The 20,818-nt window shown below is 46.1% G+C and overlaps 2 protein-coding genes across 2 annotated transcripts in view; one reads left to right on the forward strand and one right to left on the reverse strand.

The window, feature by feature from the left end:
• The window catches only part of dock7 (dedicator of cytokinesis 7), a 44,678-nt gene that overhangs the window by 444 nt on the left and 23,416 nt on the right, over positions 1–20,818 (forward strand). Inside the window, 15 exon segments of the mRNA XM_048975881.1 lie at positions 1,124–1,211; positions 5,981–6,083; positions 8,023–8,198; positions 8,713–8,781; positions 9,497–9,626; positions 9,740–9,952; positions 10,773–10,858; positions 10,978–11,044; positions 11,394–11,543; positions 11,759–11,839; positions 11,956–12,021; positions 12,023–12,119; positions 12,321–12,463; positions 12,724–12,817; positions 12,943–13,105. Of these exon segments, the coding sequence (XP_048831838.1) occupies positions 1,174–1,211; positions 5,981–6,083; positions 8,023–8,198; positions 8,713–8,781; positions 9,497–9,626; positions 9,740–9,952; positions 10,773–10,858; positions 10,978–11,044; positions 11,394–11,543; positions 11,759–11,839; positions 11,956–12,021; positions 12,023–12,119; positions 12,321–12,463; positions 12,724–12,817; positions 12,943–13,105 (1,676 nt within the window). The 5' untranslated portion in view covers positions 1,124–1,173.
• angptl3 (angiopoietin-like 3) lies at positions 15,294–19,147 on the reverse strand. Its single transcript, XM_048975887.1, has 7 exons — positions 18,585–19,147; positions 18,133–18,243; positions 17,880–17,991; positions 17,666–17,779; positions 17,273–17,368; positions 16,367–16,636; positions 15,294–16,222 (listed from the first exon to the last, which is right to left on the reverse strand). The coding sequence occupies exons 1-7, from the start codon at positions 19,062–19,064 to the stop codon at positions 16,053–16,055; spliced, it is 1,353 nt and encodes a 450-aa protein (XP_048831844.1). The 5' UTR covers positions 19,065–19,147; the 3' UTR covers positions 15,294–16,052.

A 20,818-nucleotide genomic window follows, 5' to 3' on the forward strand; every position in this document is an offset into this window, starting at 1 on the left:
CAGAGTACGCAATCTGCATAAAACAGCGAAGGTGGGCAAATGAGCCACTATGCTGCCAGTCTTTACTTAGATATACAGTATGTATCTTCGGAACTACAAATGAAACCGAATATTCAGTATTTACATGCATGCTATTGCTCCACTACTATGATATTTAATGGTGATAATTCTCCTTCTTTTCATTATTATTATTATTATTATTATTATTGTTCTTGTTGTTGTATAATGATATTAACAATAATAATAACCAGTGCCAGTTGACTGGGCTATAATATGTTTGTCTATACTCGGCATGAACCATAAGCCTTTTGCCCTTTGCCGCCTGCGATTGGCTTCATGCCCACTTGTGACCATGTACAAGATAAGGAATTCGAAGTGGATGGAACCTTTTAATGTGTTGTTTCAGTTTAGTTATGACTTGCTTATGAATCTCACAGGGAATTGTAAAAATTTACATTAGGTTACATTAGGTCTATATACAGTATATTATGTATCTAGCATTACATTACTATTGCTTTGAATGAAACTGTGAATCGTATTATAATTTCAGTCATCATGTATTATTAAAATACGGTAAAACAACAACTCAGTGTCGTATGAACATGGAAAATTATTCATTTTATATGAAAGTAAACGATCGGTATCAAGAAAAGAAAATCACTTGCTCCTGGACAGGAAAGCGCAATAAACGGAGCCCTCAGGAAACTATGCTGCTGAATAAAGACTGTCGGCGGCACGCACTTCACAGCTTATTATCCGGCACAATTGTTTCCTAACTGCTCAGGATATGAGTCATGTTGCACTAGGGCCAAAAAAAAAAATCACTGCGTTATCCATCCCCAGAGGACAAGAGTTTCACTTTAGACGCGGAAAAAAAAACTTGCTTTTCAAAAAACACTTTTTTACACTTATGACTTTACGACAGATTCCTCCTGCACTTTTTGATAAATCGCCGGAAACCAAGAACATCCTTAAGTTTTGTAAATGTTTGAATTTGTTGCTCGATTCACTTTTCATTCTTCTTTAATTTTACGCAAGGAGAATGCATGAGACGGGCTTTTCCTGTGCGCGTTTTGTTTGGAGATTACGGTAGCGATTCCAGTCTCTTTTTTTCCTTCGGCAGTAGCAGAGGTCTGGAGAACCAGGGAATTCAAGCAATAAGCGGCTACGGCCATGGCTGAGCGCCGCGCCTTCGCCCAGAAAATCAGCAGGTAAGGTGGCTTTGAGGCTTTCTAATGCCATGGATCGCGCTGCCGTGCATTCCTTAACCTCCGATTCACTACGGCTGTTCGATAGAAATGCTTCGGAGCTGCCCAGTTACACCTTATACGTTCCCAAATAAGGCCTAGCTAAAAAGATGCCCCGGTGACCCGCCCAGTGTCCCGAACACATATGAATATTTTTCTCGATCGCATCAATGTATCCGTCGCCGTTTAATGTAACGAGTCGTGGAAACAATTTTTGGCCAGACGGTGATATAAGCAGGTTTTATACGGCGTGAATGCGCGGAATAATGAAGTACCGTTTGATAAGTCTGTAATGGGGAGGGGGCAGGACGCATAGCTCGGTCAGTGGGTGCCATACTGACACAGTCGCCCCCCCCCCCTCCTCCCCGATCCACATGTCATATCCCCAGAATCCGGGTGGCCGACGTGTCACCCCAAACTCTCGCCACTGCTGGAAAGGCAAAAATGAAGGGACTGCGGTGATAGAGGGGAGGGGGGGTCCTCACATCAGCATTGAGGGTGAACAAAGGATCCCGGTGGGTAGGAGAAGTGCCGACAGTAACCTGCCGGAACAGTAATAACTGCAGCGAAATTAAAATAAATGTCATTCGCTGGGTGCTGAGTTGGTCATTAAGTGAGACAGTTAAGGCAAACACCGTTTTTGTTTTATTCGTTTTTCCCTCCAGAGCATATATAATGGCTTGCCAGTGTTAGTTACTTTATCTGCTCTACATAACAGGCTTGGTGAAGTTGCGATGCTGGGGCGATCCGCTTTGCCACCGGGCTGTGAAACGCTGATAACCCGAGACCTCTGTCCCGACACGTCGGTGTCCCGCTCCCACGTTTTATTTACTGCCTCCTCGGCAACCAGGCGCCGGTTAAAAGCGCCTGTCTTATAGTGCCATGGTGAAGTAGCAAGATTCATGCAGGAATAAGGGTATTTAAGGGATGTTTATTCACGGTGGGGATCTCGTCTTTATTTCCCAGAAACGTGTATTCTGGCGTCTGCAAAACGACCGTTTATGTCTGTGTTTAAGGGACCGATGCGTTCAGCGTTACTTCGTTTACTTCACATATTGCATTTAGTTGTTGTTGGAGATGCACTTGCGCTCGTTTTATAAAAATACTTAAACTTTCCTCTCGCGTTTCCCCCCTATAATATCGATTTGGGGGGGCTACACTGAAACTTGGAAGGTCACTGATTATCTCCGCTGTGACAAACCAGAAACGCCGAACCTTGTGCAGATATTCCTTCTAAATATAAAAGCCTTTGGTCAGAAAAAAGTCATATGACAAATGACCGGTTTCTTTGGTCTTTGAACTACAACAAGCACATGTTTTGTATATTATTTTTAAAACATCCTGGATTGAAGCCTAATGTCTTGGACTGATTTAAGCATGGTTTTGGATGAAAGCCACTTGTACTATATATATATTGCATCATTCTGGGTTAGAAGCACATTTAATTTGTTGCAAATGTCTGTATGGGGGACTTAAATGGTAAAGTATATTCAGATCTTTTGTGTTCTCCTGTTTAAAAATAGCCTTCGTTTTGTCTTTAGCGACTACATCTACCCTGTTCTTTTGCTAGTTGTAATGTGGTGAAACAGACGATGCATTTTTGTCTCAGATCACCAACAACCAGTATTTTCTCGAGAATGAGACAAGCTGTGAAAATTTTGCATTCACTAATGTTGGTAGTAATAATGCTTAAAATCTAGTGATTTTTAAATGCGTTTAGGTGACCATCTTACCTTTGAGCTGCATTCTTAGCTATATATATGATATTATAATTACACAGCTGGAGAGTGATTAACTGCTTAGAATAACCTTTAAATAATAAACACTTATTTAAAGTAAAGTTATACCCAGACTGCTTGTGGAAATGAAATGCGTCATGCTATGGAAGCTCTTAAATGGGCCGTGTTTGGCGGGGTCATTCGGGGATCTGCCACACGCCCTTTCGGACGGAGAGGGTCCATCGTCGTCAGGCCATGCTCGGGGTTCCATTGGTGAGCATCGCAGACGCCTGTGAGGGCGGCCGTGTGGACGCTGTGAGGATAATGAAAAGCAGCTTCAGGTTCAGCCGACCAGCCTCTGTTTGCAGCAGTTTGTCCGAAACGCTACACGCTGCTTCCAGTTTGGATGCTTAGTTTTCGACGTTTGAAGAGTCACTGCATAGCAGAGGAAGTTAAGATGATTACAAGGGTCTCTGCGGGACAGGGATCCTACAATAATGGAGCATGATTGGATTGGTCTAGTTTGGGCGGGGGGGCAATATGATACACTTTCAGGCCCAAAATGTCAAACCAGCTCCTTGGACTGGCTGTGATTCGTTTTGGTTTGTTATTCACATCAGTTGCCGCTGTATTATTACAGCGGGGTGGAGTCTTTTAAGCACCCCCATAAATTAACACCCCCTGATTACCCACTGCCCGGGGGAGGGGAGGGGGTTAAAATAAGCCTGCCACCGGACAGGATGTTGTACGGCCCGGGGTGTAAATATTTGTGTGGATCTAACGGTTTCCAGACTGTCCCATCACGGGGAGGTCGTTCCCGTAAGTGGTGTGGTCTGCGTCATGTGACTTCTGACCCAATTTTAGCCTTTTAAATACTTAACCAGGTTTACTCTTCAGTGAGGTACTTTTGTTTGACACGTATTTAAAGGGGACTCCCCAGAATTGCGCATTCGTTTGTTTGCATGTTTAAATAATCCTCATGGACGTCATCATAACACACCAGTCTTTAACTCCCTTGCCATGGTAGCCGGTTTGGAGCCAAACCACGATTAACTCTGAATCGCTCACAATCGACATGGCGGCGTAGGAGCTTTTTTGCCAGGCTTGTGACGTGATCTGTCCTTCCCTGGGGTCTCGGATCACGCCCCATGTAACACAGTGGAGGTGTGAGAATCTTTTGCTGTCTTCCAGATTCATTTATCTCTGGGAATATCACTGCTTTGAAGGCTGAAGAGGAACGCCTTCAGAAACAAAAGGTGTTCCCATAAAGCACTGTTTCTCTACCCAGTCCTTAGGGACCCCCAGACGGTCCACATTCTTCCTCTTTTTCACCTCCCCGGACACCTGTACCAGTGTTCTTGATTGGTCGGGAGCTGGGAGGGAGCAAAAACGTGAACTGCTCCCCTAGGACTGGATTGAGAAACACCGCTTACGTGATTGATATCAGCAGTCACGTAAAGTATATGGAAGCTTATCCTGGATAGGATCACTCCGCTTTAGAGACCTTTGGGCAAATGCTCGAAAATGAAACGCAGTGGTGGCCTGATGTTCTCACGTGTTCCTCCACACAGCAGCCCCATTTCTGAGAGACACAAGACTGCTGGAGCGTAGGGAAAAGGCAGATGTGAGGAGGAAGAATGAGACTCGAGGATGAGGACGAGGGCAAGAGGACGTGGGCCCTTCGCGGCGGGCTATGCTTGTTGGCAGTGAATGCTGCCTTTCTGCCACAGGGAGGGACAGAGGGAGGCTTTGAGAGATGCTAACGTTTGGGCCCCCGGGGGTCTAGTTTACTCACCAATGAAGTATTTTCCTGTGGGAAAAAGGGACCTTCTTCCTTCCGGTGTGGGGGTAAGATGATGAGAGCAGAGGACGCCTCAGCGTTTGACCTAAGCTTCCTGTTTTTATATCGGCGAAAGACTGAAGATTCTCATTGTTTTTGCATCGAGTTTCCATAACATTTCTTACCGCTGTGCTGATAGTACCTCAGGGGGGTGTGGGTTCGATTTCCCACCCTCGGCTCTCGGCATGGAGTCTTGTTTGGCTTTCCGTGGAGAATTCTGCATTCTGCTCCCAGTCCTAAGACATGCGGTTTAGGTGAATCTGGGTCTCTGCACTGCTCCAGATGAGTGATGGCATGATTCTCCATGTGCCCTGTGATGGAACGGCCGCCTGTCAACTTCCTTGTGGCCTGTGCACTGGGTTCTCCATGACGTACGGATGGCATTGAGGGATAGATCCTTTTATGTGTTAGATTCTTGTTCTGGATGGTCATTCCTGTCATTAGCTTTTTGTTGGCTTGCTTGACATTTGCTGTTTTAGCTCCAATGTGCCACAGTCAGTGATAAGTTGAAAGGCCTTATTGCATGTCTGGAGCTTGGTTGTGTGTGTGTGTGTGTCCAAACATCAAACAGCGAAGGCTAGCACAAAAGACCTCAATGTCCAATGGTTGCTAAGGCAATTATTGGCTCTCTAACCAAGGACTCCTTGAGGACAGATACAATAAGGGAACAGTGAATGGTGTTCCCATTTAGCCTGTTATTAAGTTCAGTTCTCCTTTTTTTTTGTGAAACTGCAGTGATTATTTTGCCGCTGTTACTCAGCATTGTTTAGCTCTGAATGGCTGGGCTGCATAATTAAGGTTGCGTCATGGAATTTCTGTTCGATGTTTGCAGTAAATGCATTTAGTCTGGTCGATTCCAATAAGCACCATGGCCTCACAACTCCAGGGTTGGTGGTTCGAATTCTAACCCCGACTCTGTGTGTGTGGATTTTGTGCGTTTGCTGTGTGTTTCTGTGAGTTTCCCGTGAATATTCCAGTTACTTTTTGCAGCCCAAAAACTTGCAGTTTAGGTGGATTCATGTTCCACATTTGCTGATAGTGTGTCTGTGTGTGTGCATGAGTGCACCCTGTGTAGCTGTAGATCATGGATGGGCAGAATGATGACATACTTTAAAAATGTCTTCCCATGGTGCGCTAGTCTTCGTTACATTCCTCAGTCTCCTGCTCTCTTCCAGGACTGTTGCGGCTGAGGTCCGAAAGCAGATCGCCGGCCAGTATGGGGGTTCTCCACAACTCCTCAAGAACCTCAGTGTTGGAGGCAACACAGCTAGCAATGCGGTAAGTGTCCGGTCTCTACAAAGCGTATACAAAGTGGACTCTGGAGTGTTATGGAGCCTCTGAAGTGGACTCCGGAAACCAGGCCTGACTGCGAACATGCATTACCGGCTGGAATTTTCATTGCGTCACGTCGCTAATAAATTGTATTGTAGAGTACAAACGGCGGGATTATGTTTCTTATAAAAAGTCATTTTTAATCTCCGGAAGAATTTTACAATTCTGAAGAGGCACGATGACTGTGTCGCGATATGTCGATGCTATCGTGTCAGCAACGTTATATTTTTGCGAAGTGCTCCGCACAGACTCTTGTAACAAACATCTGCAGTTAAAATCGCTTTCATTTTGGCACGAGGCTGGCTGTCCTCAGAACAGGAGGTTATAACTTTTCAGTCTGCTGCTGGTAAGCGTTTACCAGAAACCCGCAGCCTGAAGATGTCCTGGTTCTTTGTGCTTCTTCTCGTCGTTCTTTTCTAAAAAGAGGTAGTTGCTTTGAGTCAGACTCATTGCAGGTAGTTATGTGTAACTCAGACACGTTTAGTAGGAGCTGAGTCACGGTGTGTTTGGTATGATTTTGAGTTTCCGTTCGGTTCTTGCAGTGTTTCGTGTGACTTTTGCTGCAGTTGTTATGAGGGTGGTGTGTTGCCCAGTGGATTTGGACTCCGTGCCTTTGACTGGAAGGTTGTCAGTTCAAATCCCATGGTCAGCAGAGTGGTTTTACCGTTGAGGCCCTTGAGCAAGACCCCTGACTCCCAATTGCTTCAGGAACAGGCTGACCCTGCCTCTTTAAAACGTCACTTGTGAATGCTGACTCAGCATTTATCTGGGACGTATGTAAATATAAGCTCAGGGATGGGGGGGGGGGTCACGGGGCCTGGCTCGACTCGAGCTTTGTTCTTGTGGAAGATTACCGCTACTCGAATGACCCTTTCTCCTTTCCTCGAATGCTTGTTAAAATTCTTGAAGATAATCCAAAATGAGACTTTGTACAGTGAAGTTTCTTTAATAAGCAGAAGAGCTAAAGAGAAGCAGAGGGACGTGTCCCCACACCCAGGCGGTGATGCACCAAACAAGGAAAACAGCAAGTTTGGATGCCTTTTTTTAAGCTTCCCTAAAAAGTGCATTAATTACATATTAAGTAATAGCCAATCATGACTGATGAGCTTTCCCATTGGTTGCATCTTCAAAAACCATATCACTAATCAAAAAGCGCATCAGTCATGATTGGTGATATGCTTTTTGAAATAGTAACCAATGGAAAAGCTCATCAATCATGATTGGTCATATACTTTTTGAAATAGTAACCAGTGGAAAAGCTCATCAGTCATGATTGGCTATTACTTCGAGGCACATCACTTGTGCTTAGTTTTCCCACCCCACGATCGTCACATGACTTCTCCCCTTTGTGCCGCGGTCAAAAAACACACATTATTCTGCTCTGCCTGACCCTTATTTTCCTCCATCATGGTCTGTCACAAAACTCACACTTTATTCATTCTGTGTTTCCTATAACTCAATACTGTTGCTACTACTGTTATCTTAAGCTTATATGTCCCCTTATGTGTGCAAAATCCTCTACATTAGCGCAGATTTTCATATGCTAATATGTGATCAACAGCATGACTTCTCCTCTCGAAACAGATATTTTCCTTTCAACCTTAGCTCCTCTTCTCATCAACCTCCTTCCATCACAGATGGCTTCTTATCAAACTCGGTTCGCTCATTAGATTACTGGCCCCACCGGTGACCCAGTTTAAGTTAGAAGACAAAGCACATCCTGTACTATCGGCAGAGCAGCACATGTAAACAATTTTCTCCATGCCTAAGGTCTAAAATGTGACAACAATCCCATAATGCCTCCCTTCCACCCTATCTGGTCTTTTTCACATCCACGTTCGACCCGGAGCCGGTCTGCAGAGATGCATGTTGACTCTGCCTGCAGGTTCCTCTCACGGAGGCTGTGGAGCCGGTGGACTTTGAGGAGTATCTCCTGACGCACCCGCCCGTGGTGGAGTCCGGGCCGCTCCGGGACCTGCTGGAGTTCCCCCACGACGACATCGAGGTGGTATACGTTCCCCGGGAGTGTCGCACGCTGGTGCAGGCTGTCCCAGAGGAAGGGTAAGTGGAGGGGGGGGGTCTTTGTGGTTGGGGGTCCTCTGAACGGTGGAGGTAACCGCATGGAGAATCTCGCCGCACCTGTCCGAGTCTTACTGGTTTCTGGGAAATACCCTTTAATTGATGGTGGGAGATCATCTGATTTGTTTGGGTACCATTAGATTACATTATATTCTCCTTTAGTGACATTTTGCAAAGTACAAGCACTCAGACAATGAAATGCTGTTTGACGTCTAATCCGAAAGTGCAAAATAGTGCAAGGGTACTAGAATCAGCTGTGCAATGTGACTGTTACTGGTTGTCTTCATTTCATTTGTCTCGAGAAATCATGTTGTTAAATTTTGTATATGAAAAAGTTTAATGGCCTTACACGCTGATTACTGGTATTAATGAATTCAATGATTCGCATGCTTGAATTATTCTGTTACTCCTACGAATCCACATGTAAGTTGCTCCCTGTTGATAAACACGCTGGTAATGTGTCATCCTTCCCTGACGTGTGTTTGTGTTCCCGCAGAGACAATGATGCTCACGTCAGAGACTGCGCTAGGTCCTACACCGAAGACTGGGCCATTGTCAACAGGAAGTAAGCTACCCGGCTCAATGAATGTCTAATGTGCTGTCCTATCAAGCAATGTCTATTCCAAATAATATCTTTCAGATATTATGTTTAAAAACCTCACTGTATGCTCACAGACCCCTTTCGCTGTTCCCTCGGGTGCATGGTGTGTAGCTCAGCGGGTTAGGATGCTATGTATGTGACCAGAAGTTTGCAGGTTCAAATCCCAGCTGAGTGATGTCACTGTTGAGCCCCTGAGCAAGGCCCTTAGCCTTAACTTGCTCCATGGACTGTCTGTCAGTAACCCAAGGGTCACCAGTAATACACACAGATATGTAGCATTGCTAATTTTAGACATATAATTTGGAAAGACACTATAGTCCTAAATCTCTCGCATTTCCCAAGAGTCCTAGAGGGCGAGGAAAAGCCCCACTGTGGTCACATTCCATGGCTGATGGATCCTGCTTTTTAGATGGAAACGAGTTGTTCTTCCTCCCATCTAAATTATATGGCCAGTTTGGATTCATTTACAGCAAAACCTCGGGTTGCGAGCATAATTCATTCCGGAAACGTGCTCGTAATCCAAAGCCAATTTTCCCAGAAGAAATAATGGAAACTCCGATGATTCGTTCCTTCTACCCAGGCCAGCCTGGGCCCCCCAGAGAAGTTAATCAGCCCCTGCATATAGCAGATTAACAGTTTTGATATGAAGGGTTATGATATCTTGTCTTGCTTGGAACAGATACCACAAACTGGGCACAGGATTCAACCCCAACACCCTGGATAAGCAGAAGGAGAGGCAGAAAGGGCTGCCCAAGCAGGTCTTCGAGTCCGACGAGATCCCGGATGTCAACTCCTACCAGGACGACCAGGTGAGAGCCCCGGCTGGATGGTCCTGCTCGGGCACTTCGACCTTCTTGAAGGGCTGGAGAGCGTAGTCTCGTCTGGGCTCGGGGAGTCAGACTCCGTGTTGTGGGTTTTCCAGGACGACCTGAAGCGGAGGTCCATGTCCATCGACGACACGCCGCGGGGCAGCTGGGCCTGCAGCATCTTCGACCTGAAGAATTCCATGCCTGACGCCCTATTGCCGCACCTGCTTGACCGCGCGCCCAACGAGGAGATCGACCGGCACAATGAGGAGCAGCGCAAGGCTCACCGCCACCGCGAGCTCTTTGCCCTGCACCCCGCCCTGGATGAGGTACCTGACACCCGCTGCATCTTCAAATGACCTGCTACCCCCCCTCATCCCTTTGCCACCCTCCCTGAATGGAATTACCACTTACGGATCATAAAAACAGGAAGCTGTTGCCATCCCAATTTCCGGCATTTACCCCAGCCTTGTGACCTCTGGATAGGCTCATGAAAACTACAGTAATAGACTTAGATCTTACTTTATATTTATTATTAATTCAAAGAAAGATTATCTTGCAAAAGTCTGTTCATCTTCATAAACTTGAACATAGCCTTTGCCAGTTTTTGTAAAATAAATGCACAGGCCAGTAGAAATACTTCCGTGGGCTTGATATGGCCTTCTGGCTGGATTTTGCCTAGGTCTGGGCTAGAAGATGGATGAATGCACTGTAGTATGTGATAATACCATTATCTGTACTGCCCCTTATAGGTAAAATCCCCCTATTAACTTGCCCCCTGTCCTAATGGTTAGGGGAGCGTGCTTGTGATTGAAAGGTTGCTGGTTCGAATCCCCAAACAGCAAGGTTCCGCCCCCACCCACTGCTCCGCGAGTGCTTAATAATAGCCACCCACTGCTGTGTCACATGTGGGTGAAATGCAGAGGACACGTTCTGTTGTGCATTGTGTACTGTGGTGTGTCAACAACGACAATCACTTTCTTTCTTTCCATTTAATGCTCTTGTTTATTGTGTAATATGTATTATGTAATTACTGAGGTTTCATTTGACTATGTTATACACGTTTAGTTAAATGAAACAATTAGTAAAGATTTACAAATGAGCATTTCCTGGTGTTTTTTGAAGGCTTGGCTTCTCTCTCTGTTGCAGGACGAGCCTATTGAGAGACACACTGTGCCTGACGTGCCCAAGGAACATTTCGGCCAGAGGCTCCTCGTCAAGTGTTTGTCTCTGAAGTAAGTCTGGAGCTTCCTGAGCGTTTTCAAAGGCGCGCTGGCGACTGATCCCTTCTGCTGACTGGGGCCTTTTCTTTTCTCTCTCTCACCCTCCCCCCCCCCCCCCCCCCCACCATAAGATTTGAAATAGAAATCGAGCCCATTTTCGCAAGTTTGGCCTTGTACGACGTCAAGGAGAAGAAAAAGGTGTGATGCTGGCCTTTTCTCTGCTGCTGTTTCTGAGGGAGGACGTGAGGACGTTGCTTCTCTTTTGAAATGCATTGAAAGTGTGTGAATTCATCTCCAGTTCTGCAGACCCACCGTTACAGGTTTAATAACAGCCCCTGTCCTCCGGGCGTTAGGTCATCAGTCATTGTATGTGGGTGAAGATCCTTTCTAAACGTTTTTTGGAATCTCAGTTCTGGGCACTAGGGGGCAGCATTGATGCTTCCATGGGCAGTTTTTAGTGTTGCAGGCAGAGTTGGCTGCTTTGGTGTTTTTACATCTTATAATCATTTAATCGCTCTTTTTGCCCAACTATTTTCCCCACTTTCAGATCTCAGAGAACTTCTTCTTTGACCTAAACTCGGAGCAGACCAAGTCCATGCTGAGGCCCCACATCCAGTCAGCTGCTATCTCCACGCTAGCTCGCTCGGCCGTCTTCTCCATCACCTACCCCTCACAAGACGTCTTTCTGGTCATTAGGGTGAGCACCACGTCCCACCTTCCATTTCTATCTTATCTCTTTCATGTCCAGGGGGTAGATTTTATTATTCTGGTTCTCTGTAACCATCAGACTCACCCGCTTGATGTCACGGTCAGCTCTTCTCTTTGACAGACCCCTGTTCCTGTCAGGTTCAGCCTTCCGTCATACTCCGACCTTCATGCACCGCCATTTGATAGGGGTATTTTCTTTTGTAGTTGGAGAAGGTCCTTCAGCAGGGGGACATTGGCGAGTGTGCTGAACCGTACATGGTCTTCAAGGAGTCCGACGCCGCCAAGGTGAGTGTGAACCGTTTCTACAGAGCTGCCATTCTTGTGCCGCCTTCTTCACGATCCTGAGCATGATCATAGATCCGCTTTCCATTCCCGCTCGTCTTCGGTGCTGCCTCTTGTAGAATAAGGAGAAGCTGGAGAAGCTGAGGGCCCAGTCAGAGCAATTCTGCCAGCGGTTGGGCCGGTACCCGCATGCCGTTTGCCTGGACCGCCATCCACTTGATGAACATTGTCAACAGCGCCGGTAGCCTGGAGCGTGACAACGAGCTGGAGATGCCCCTCCCAGGTACTCCCTACCATGGCAGCATCCCACATGTGCTGAGGATTCCCGCCTACAGTCATGTATAGATAGTTTTACCTTTAACCAAGCTGTCTTGTCCTGTTAGCTGCTAACCGGCTAATCCCAGGTCATGTTGGGTTAACAGTTACGTGACGACATGATTACGGTGTGACAATGTATCAAACTTGAGGCTATAACCTGTTATAGAGAGGAAGGGCTCTTGGTCGGAGCGGCGGAATTCCAGCATCGTGGGCCGACGCTCGCTGGAGAGGACGACCAGCGGGGACGAATCCTGCAGCCTGACCAGCTTCCGGCCTGCCACCCTCACCGTCACCAATTTCTTCAAACAGGTCGGGCCTGTGTCCTTGGACCAGGAGCACGCAGGCAGCTGCAGAGATCCCAAAGCTCGACTGAAAAATTCCATTGCGTAATGCCCTTAAAATGGGACTGGATGTTTGTTTGGAAACCACATCCGTTTGATCAACGCTCAGTTTAATAAAAAACTGCTTTTACTTTTATCTGTGTAGCGGGTCGATGGCCTCACTGGCCTTCCCAAGTTCCGTAGGGGAAGCATAACAAGCTGTGTGTTTCTTTCCATGGACATATTCAGGAGGGAGATCGTCTGAGTGACGAAGACTTGTACAAGTTCCTTGCTGATATGAGGAGGCCCTCTTCAGTCTTACGTAGGCTGAGGCCCATTACAGGTGGGAGTGGCAGCGACTTGTTTGACTTTTGTCAAGTTGTGCAAGTGTTGCCTCTGGGGGGGGCTTCATACCCTGAGTGTTAAGCTTGATACCGTTTGTCCATTTTCTGTCTGTAACCCTCACAGCCCAACTGAAGATCGACATTTCCCCAGCCCCAGAGAACCCCCATTACTGTCTGACCCCTGAACTGCTGCAGGTGAAGCCCTATCCAGACAGCAGGGTACGGCCCACTCGAGAGATCCTCGAATTCCCTGCCAAGGACATCTACGTGCCCAACACCACCTACAGGTACTATCTGTGATGTTTCGTTTATTTATCAGATGTACAGCAAAGAAAGATTGTCGATTTTTGCTGGGCTTCCAGTGAATGACTCAAGTTAGCATTGAAGCAAAGGCTACAAGACCTTTTCAGAACATATCAGAAGAACTATTCATATCAAAACCCATTGAGGGCTCAGTTCTGCTAGACAAGTGCAAAATAGCAGAGCATTCAAGGTTGCCAAGAGACTATAACGGAGGGATAGTTGACACAGAAAACCTCCTGAGTCAGACCTGTTTTAATGTGATGGGATGACAAGGCAGCGCTGGCTCTCTGCCCCATGAGAACGAGACCCAGTGTAAGGTCACGTTTCCAGTGCACCAGGCACGGTACTTTTTGTTCTTCCAGACAGAGGTGGAGACTTCAGGTCCAGAGAGTACAAATCCAGATTTTGTTTCAGCCAACCAGTTGAGTATAAAGAGTACAGTCATAGACAACTCAGCTGATTGGTTGAAACAAAATCTTGGTCTGGATTTGTACTCTCTGGACCTGGAATCTCCACCTCTGCTTCCAGAAAGTACAGAAAGTAAGGTGCTAGTTTTCCACTGCCGTAAAAACTGGTTCCGGTGCTGAATGACATCACAAAGACAAGGTGGGATATTTTTGTGCTGAATTAAAAAAAATGGTGTCTTATTTTATAGGGCTGGATAATATATGATACTAATTTCAACAACGTATGTTCTGCACATGGAGTCCTCACATCGCTAGTTAGCTAGATGAACATCGGGCTATTTCTTGCTTTAAATTCTGTACGGACAGTTTCGCTAAAACATTTTTACTCTGTCGTAGAAAAAAACTTAGCTAGCTTTGTCATGTTTTAATTATTCCTTTCATAGATTTTCTAATACATGTTTGGATGTGCAACTCTCAGAGGCAGGTGCTGTACCATTCTATACCAAGGACTTGATGCCAGCACCTGAAGGGGGCCAATTAAGCCAGTCAAGGAATGGTGTAACGCGAGAGGACTTTGCCCGATTAAGTACCAGACGTGCTGCCGCATTGTGTATCTTCTGCCGCGGTTTCATAGCACAGGCTGACAGCCCCGTCAATAAGGAGACGTGGTACATTAGTCATGGGATGACATGGGCCGGGACTGAGCTACATTTTCTGATAAACAAGGTCTGATCTTCCTCATGTAGTAAAAGGTACTTCCACAATACTAGGATATAGCCTCACTGTGCTTAATGGATGGGTGGTCATTTTTCATTACCCGTAACTTCCTGGCAGACTTGATGGAGACAACGTCTAAGCTGTACAGTAATGTAGCGAATAGTATGTTTGGCAGGGGAGACAAAACGCCTGTTAAGGGTTTCAGTGTTCAGTGTTTGTAAATGTTCGGCTACGGTTCTGTTTGCTGCTCATGTCACGTCACACTGAATGATGTGTTGTTATTGAACACCCAAGAGTACTTTGGACTTGTACGAAAGGGGAACAGTTAAGAGTCTTTAGCCCAGTGACTTGTAACTAAGGAGGTTCTAAGCCGAGCTCCATATTTGTGCTCAATGTTGGTTTGTATTATGGGAAACTGGGAGCACTGATTTGACACTTGGTGGTCATGACAACGACTGACCTCGCAGGAATCTGGTTGCTTGGCTCCTGCTGCTATTTCTGTCCAAGGTTGAATATTACACAGGGTCTCTGAAGGTCTTATCAGGAAGCCTTACTGACAAGCCCCACTCCTGCTCAGTCTTTCCCATCTGCTCTCCCTGGGGCTTGTTTGTTTAAGATTCCCCCCTGATAACTGATGGATGTTTAATGACAGCATGTGCTTCTCTAATCCTGGAGCATGTTTGCATGAGTCAGCCAGCCAGGTTGCCACATTTTTCCAGCATTTTTTTAGAAAATATAAAATAGATCTTAGCATCTATTTAAATTTATAGATGTAAGCATGTGTGCAGCAGATTGGCTCAGTGGGTAGCCCTGTGGCCTCACACCTTGTGTGTACAAACCTTGTGTGAGGCCAGGCCCAGAAAGTACAAATCCAGTGCAAGGTTTTGTATCAGCTAACCAGTTAAGTATAAAGATTTAGTCACAGAGTACTCAAATTGGCTGAAACGAAATCGTGGTCTGGATTTTTACTTTCTGCACCTGAACTTCCCCCTCTGCCTCCAGGTATAGGGATTCAAATCCCTCTGCTTTCAAGTGATTAGAAGATGGGTGGTTTTATTCAAATTAAATTCTTTAATCACTTTTAAAACCTGCAACACCTCTTAACACTTAATTTGGCTTGCCGAAGAGAAAGTAGTCATCCTATAAACACTGCAGTATTCATTACAGAATATATACAGTCTGTAAGAGGAACTTGTCAGGAGTCAATATGACCCAAAAATAGCAGTACAGGACTACATGCAGGCGGTTTGGAAAAAACAGCAGTATTATTCTCACCATGTTCTTCCACTGGAAAAATAGTTTGGTATAAAGTTAAAAAACAAATGAAAAACACACCTACAAAACAAGTGTCTAGTTTACTGCAGTTGCTGTTTCTGTGAATGCGTGTCATAGCTGATTGGCGTGTGCCTGTAACTGATTGGCGTGTGTTGTGTGTTACGGGGTTGTCCGTGCCAGCATTGTTGTGTTGCATAATGTGGAATCGCATGCACTGATAAGCAAGAGGAAACACGCTAGAGATCCGCAGTCTAGCCTTCTGAAATGGTAAGACGTTCATAAATGACTTCCTTGTCCTTCAATAGCTTTCTCATTGGTATAATGGATCTTCGTATTACGCCGGGCGAATGGTTGAACAGGTCGCGTTTGACATTTTCCCCAGCAGCCTAGCCGTTTGAAATTTCATAGGTCGATATCCTCTGTGGTTTTAACATCAAGTCCAGCGATGCAGCCAGTCAGACCCCTCTACCTGGGCTGTTCTTGGAAGTCTATTGCCCTAGAGGTTGGCAGCATGCTTGTGGTCTTGCTCGCTTCAGTGCGGCATATGCCGGACGGACAGTTTGGTGGTCTTCAGGAAGCAGGAGTTCTCATGGTCGGGTTTCCAGTGGATGCCACTCTTCCTCTCTTTCTGGCTCTTTGGTCTCATCCGTATGTACTTCCCATTCAGGTTGGCGTCTCCACATGGGTTGAACCACCAGCCCCCTGCAAAACATCAGCACAGACATCACTCAAGGGCTCCCAGGCAGAACACGCAAATCTTTGTCAGTGGAGGCCTTTCAGTCTTTTAAGCCTGAGATTAGTTGCCCAAACCAATATATACATATTTGAAATGAGGTTTGTGATCACCTGTGAGTTGTTGCGAGCAGTTGATTTCTGAGTTGGCATTGTTGCGATCTTTTGTGGAGAACCTCACGCTGGTTTGGTTGGTCATGGCACCCAAAGAATCGCCGGCCGCGTGCTGCAAGTGGATGGTGTACTGCGAAGAGGGGCCCTCCAAGGTGAACTGGTACTCCATGGAGTGCCTGTCCCCTTTCCAGTCTTCCAGTTGGACTAGGAGAATCGACTCCCCCTGTCTGGAAATGGTGTAGATCTTCTCCAGGCCCAACCAGAACTCACCTGTAACGCATAAGCCAGAGTATCACAGTTTATTGTCAGTATGACACTTTTCCTTTACTTGCTATGAGGAGTTGGGTCATGGGCAGCCAAGCTGGAGAGGTGCAAAAACAACGCTGGCCTTTTACATGCCGTGCCAAGTCATAACTGATGTTCTGCATGAAGGCCAAACAGTCCATTAGTCGTCCCTCTGGCAGCACAGAGGTGCTACGGCTTCCTTGATGTTATGGCAGCGGACGTCATATCGACGTCTCTCTCTCTTTCTAGCTAGAGGTGTCTGGGCTTTCGGAATGCATTCTCATTGTGTCTGTTGGCTGTCCTCCAGCTTGCTTGATGTATTTGCTGCTGGTGCTTCGTCAAACTGAACAATAGAGGCAACCGATCTGTCAGCTGCTGCCTTTTAAGTTTACGGATGTACTCCTAGCGTGAGAGGAAGTGCTAGAGTGTTTCGGTGGCTGTTAGCGAGACCCTATGGATGTAGAGAGGCGTGAAAAAGATTTGTTCCTAATGTTCCTAACTGCCCTTTCTTATTGAGTTGAGTGTAAATCCCATTTTGATCGTTCTGGTTGGAGAGAAGATGGATATAAAGTGGAATTTTGGAGCCATGAAGTCTTGACAGTGGTCAGGCTAATCACTTACCCTTGAGATCTCCGAAGCCATTTTCATACTTCTCCCAAGTCTGATCGAAATCCACCGACCCATCCTGTCTGCGCTGTATGACAGTGACCCCTCCGTCTGTTTGCCAGGTGGTAAGGTGAAGGTGAATTAACAGGGGAGGTAACATCTGAACTACAAGGCACGGTACCGGTGATTTCTGCATACCAGAGGTTCCTCTTTCTTTTTAGCCTAATTTAAACGATCTCCTGTAATCTTGGTATAGATTCCTCTATCTCGCCGGCTTGTGGCGAGTCCCTCGTTTTGCTTCTGCGAGTTTGAGTGTACTTTGATACCACACAGCGTGAATGCGTGCAGGATGCGTGTTGTCGTTTTGAAAGACACAAAGGTGATGAGATGAATGTTTCGGTATCTCACCGGCAGCGATGTCGCAGTACACATTGAATGGCTCTGATTGATTGGGCTGTATGGAATACACCCCACTGTTCCTCTCTCCTCTGTTGAAGACCTCCTTACAGTCTGCCGGAAGGTCTATGGAACAACCCAATGCCTCACCAGTAGCTCACCAAAAAATTAACACTTCGTTGCATTTAAAACTGAAGTACATGCTTCTTAATTTATTTAAACGTACCCATCGTGTGAAAGCTGGTATTGGTTGAGCTGTTTGTGAGGTATTCTGAGAGATCCTCTGGTATTCTAGAATTTTGTTTTTCCAGTGTTTCTTGGAGAACATCCGTACTAAGCTGTAAAGGGAAGTTTATTTTGTCTGACATTGAAACAACTGACTGATACAACTTGCCGCAAGTGACAAAAGCATCCTAGCAAGGTCCATCACAGCTCACCGGAGGCCCAGGGAGAACTGTAAAATGAGACATTCATCCTACCTTTTCTTCCAGGTTTTTGATCTTCCGGCTTTGATAGTCAAGCTGATCATGTTGCTCTTTGACTGCCTTTAGCAGATTCTGGATGTTCTTCTCCTGGGTCTCAATTATTTCCTGGGAATTGCGGCAAAAACATTGAGTAATTCATAAAGAACACTATATTAGATTTTAGCTTTGTGGCTAATGCTTATCCAGAGGGACAAGTGTTACTGAATCTCTGCAGTTGTTATAGTACTATTAGGCCAAGGAACGTGAACAAGTACCCAAAAGTATCCAATGGTTATTACTCCATGCCCTTAACCTTTCTGCTACTCACTGTTGATGGATGAAAATCCAGAAATGCTAATGGATTTTAGCTGTTAGCATTACCCGGAGCTCATTTGGTGAACTTCTGTCGAGTGAATAATGAAGTACTCTGAAACATATTTGTCCTTGTCGTGCATAAGCGATCTCACCTTCAGGGCTGTGATCTCCACCATTTGGTCTGGGGGGATTATATTTTTGGAGAGACCTGTCAGCTTCTCCTCCAGCCCCCCTACCTTTGTCTGGAGCTGGCTACGTTCCTGCAAGATGTTGTCCACCTTGGTGTTGATCTCCAGCGAGAGATTCTTAATCTCCTCATTGTTGGCTTTGAGGAAGGTTGTGGTCTTCTTCAGCTCCTCCTCCTCCTCCTTGATAATGTTGGTGACATCGGAGAGCTGGCTGAACGAGCGGTCGAAGATGCTGAGCTTCTGAAAGATGTCGTTGATCTGGCCCTTGGTCTTTTGCACAAATTCCTTGAGACTTTGGCCCAGCTGGAGCAAACCCGTGGCCAGCAGTTGGACGTCGTCGAGCATGGCAAATCGGGATTTGCTCTCCGCTGCGGGTCGTGTCTCGCCTGGCATGGCTTCCATGCTGAGGAGGGCGAAGAAAACTAGGAGACACACCAGCTTCATATTGTCAGGGTTGCCTGCTCTGATGTTAAGAGCCTGTTACAGGAGGTTCTGCCTTTCTGTGGAAAGGATGACAAAAGAGCTGGCTCGGTTCCTGTATATACTGGGTCACAGTTGGGGGGCGTGGCCTGTGGGATGGGTTGATGGGGAAGGGGGGGGGGTTGGCTAATGGTTAACCCAGCTATGCCTGAACTTATACACCCTCTGTCACCTCTCAAGAGTTTCAGTCAGTGGGAGTAATTCACACAAGTAACATTTATCTCCCTTGTCCATCTATTCAGTTTTTAAAAGATCTTGGGAGGGAAATTTTAATAGCACTTACTGTCCTAAGTGTGCTGACCATAAGCTCGGCTCATCAATAATATACCATGTACTCGCCTTGGTCTGGCTTGTCGCTCAGTCAGCATGAAAACCCTCTTGGTGGTGATTTTGAAACCCCTCCTGATACGTGGGAGCGGCACTTCAGAGCTGCCGTGCTTGTAAGCTGAATTTACTGTTGTTATCCTTGGGTTTCCCTGGCACTAAAAAACCTCTTATGGCGTGTAGTGTTTGATAAATAGGTGTAGAAACACAGATAAAAATGTCATTCTTGCATTTATCCGACATATGTAACTGTCCAGCTTCGGCGCTGAAGTGCAAGCATGCAAAGCAGAGGAGACTCTCCTTAGCACGACGTAATTCCTTATGTCTTATTATCGCACTTTACTCTTAACTTTTTTTTTTCCCTTATGTTCGGCCTGAAGACTTCAAAGAAATAGAAGTTAGTGGTATTTTTTTTCCCCTAAGCTGAACGTTCACTCCTACAGGAAGTGATTTGGAGGTGCTAACCTTCTGTTTATGAGCAATTGTAGCTCTTGGCCTTGGTCTTATTATATTGTATCTCTGTACTTCATACATGCAGGAAGTTGACAGTTCCTGGTGTGCAGGCAGGATGAGGGCCAGTTCTGTCCTCTCCTGCCCTGTGGTTCTCTTGTCCTTCATCCCCGTCTGCGGGGGGGTGGATACTTCAGGTCCAGAAAGTAAAAAGTCCAGACCAAGATTTTGTATTAACACACCGGTTGAATACTCTGTGACTGTGACTCTTTATATTCAACTAGTTGGTTGAAACAAAATCTTGGTCTGGATTTTTACTTTCTGGATCTCTGCCCCCCCCTGTTGGCCTGTCTGTGTCTTTGTGTCTGTGACAGAGGACACATCAATAACCCTGGAGTACCAGAAATTGCCACACTATCCTATTGAACTCACTACCTTTTCTTAGAAAGTGATTGATCTTGCATATGAGATGGATCTGAGTTGGATCCAGCCTTCGAGGCAAAGGGCATAAGAACCCATAGCCTGCTGAAGGTCCCACTCTCAATGACTAGTAGTTTAACAGACGTGTGTGTATGAGTTCTTGTTCTAGCACGCAGTGTGTGACTTGGATCAGTTGAACCTCGTTTGTTGCACATGTGGGACTCAGTGGGTTAGGACACTTGCGCCTGTCATCAGGAGGTCGCTGGTTCGAATCCCAGAATAGGCAGAGTGATCTCACCATTGGGCCCTTGAGTAAGGCCCGTAACCCACAATTTCCCCAGGGGCTGGTTGACTTTGCTGTGTCAAATATGCATGATGCTTTGGATATTAGCATCTGCTAAATGTAACATGAATGTTTGTGTATTATGTTCTGAACTCACAACCTCTCACACCAGCACCTCCCACAACACAAAAATATGTAATGAATCTCACTCACTGCCGAATCTAATATGCAAACCTGTCCT

This window comes from Brienomyrus brachyistius, chromosome 15 (genome assembly GCF_023856365.1).
Source record: "Brienomyrus brachyistius isolate T26 chromosome 15, BBRACH_0.4, whole genome shotgun sequence".
Classification (NCBI taxonomy): domain Eukaryota; kingdom Metazoa; phylum Chordata; class Actinopteri; order Osteoglossiformes; family Mormyridae; genus Brienomyrus; species Brienomyrus brachyistius.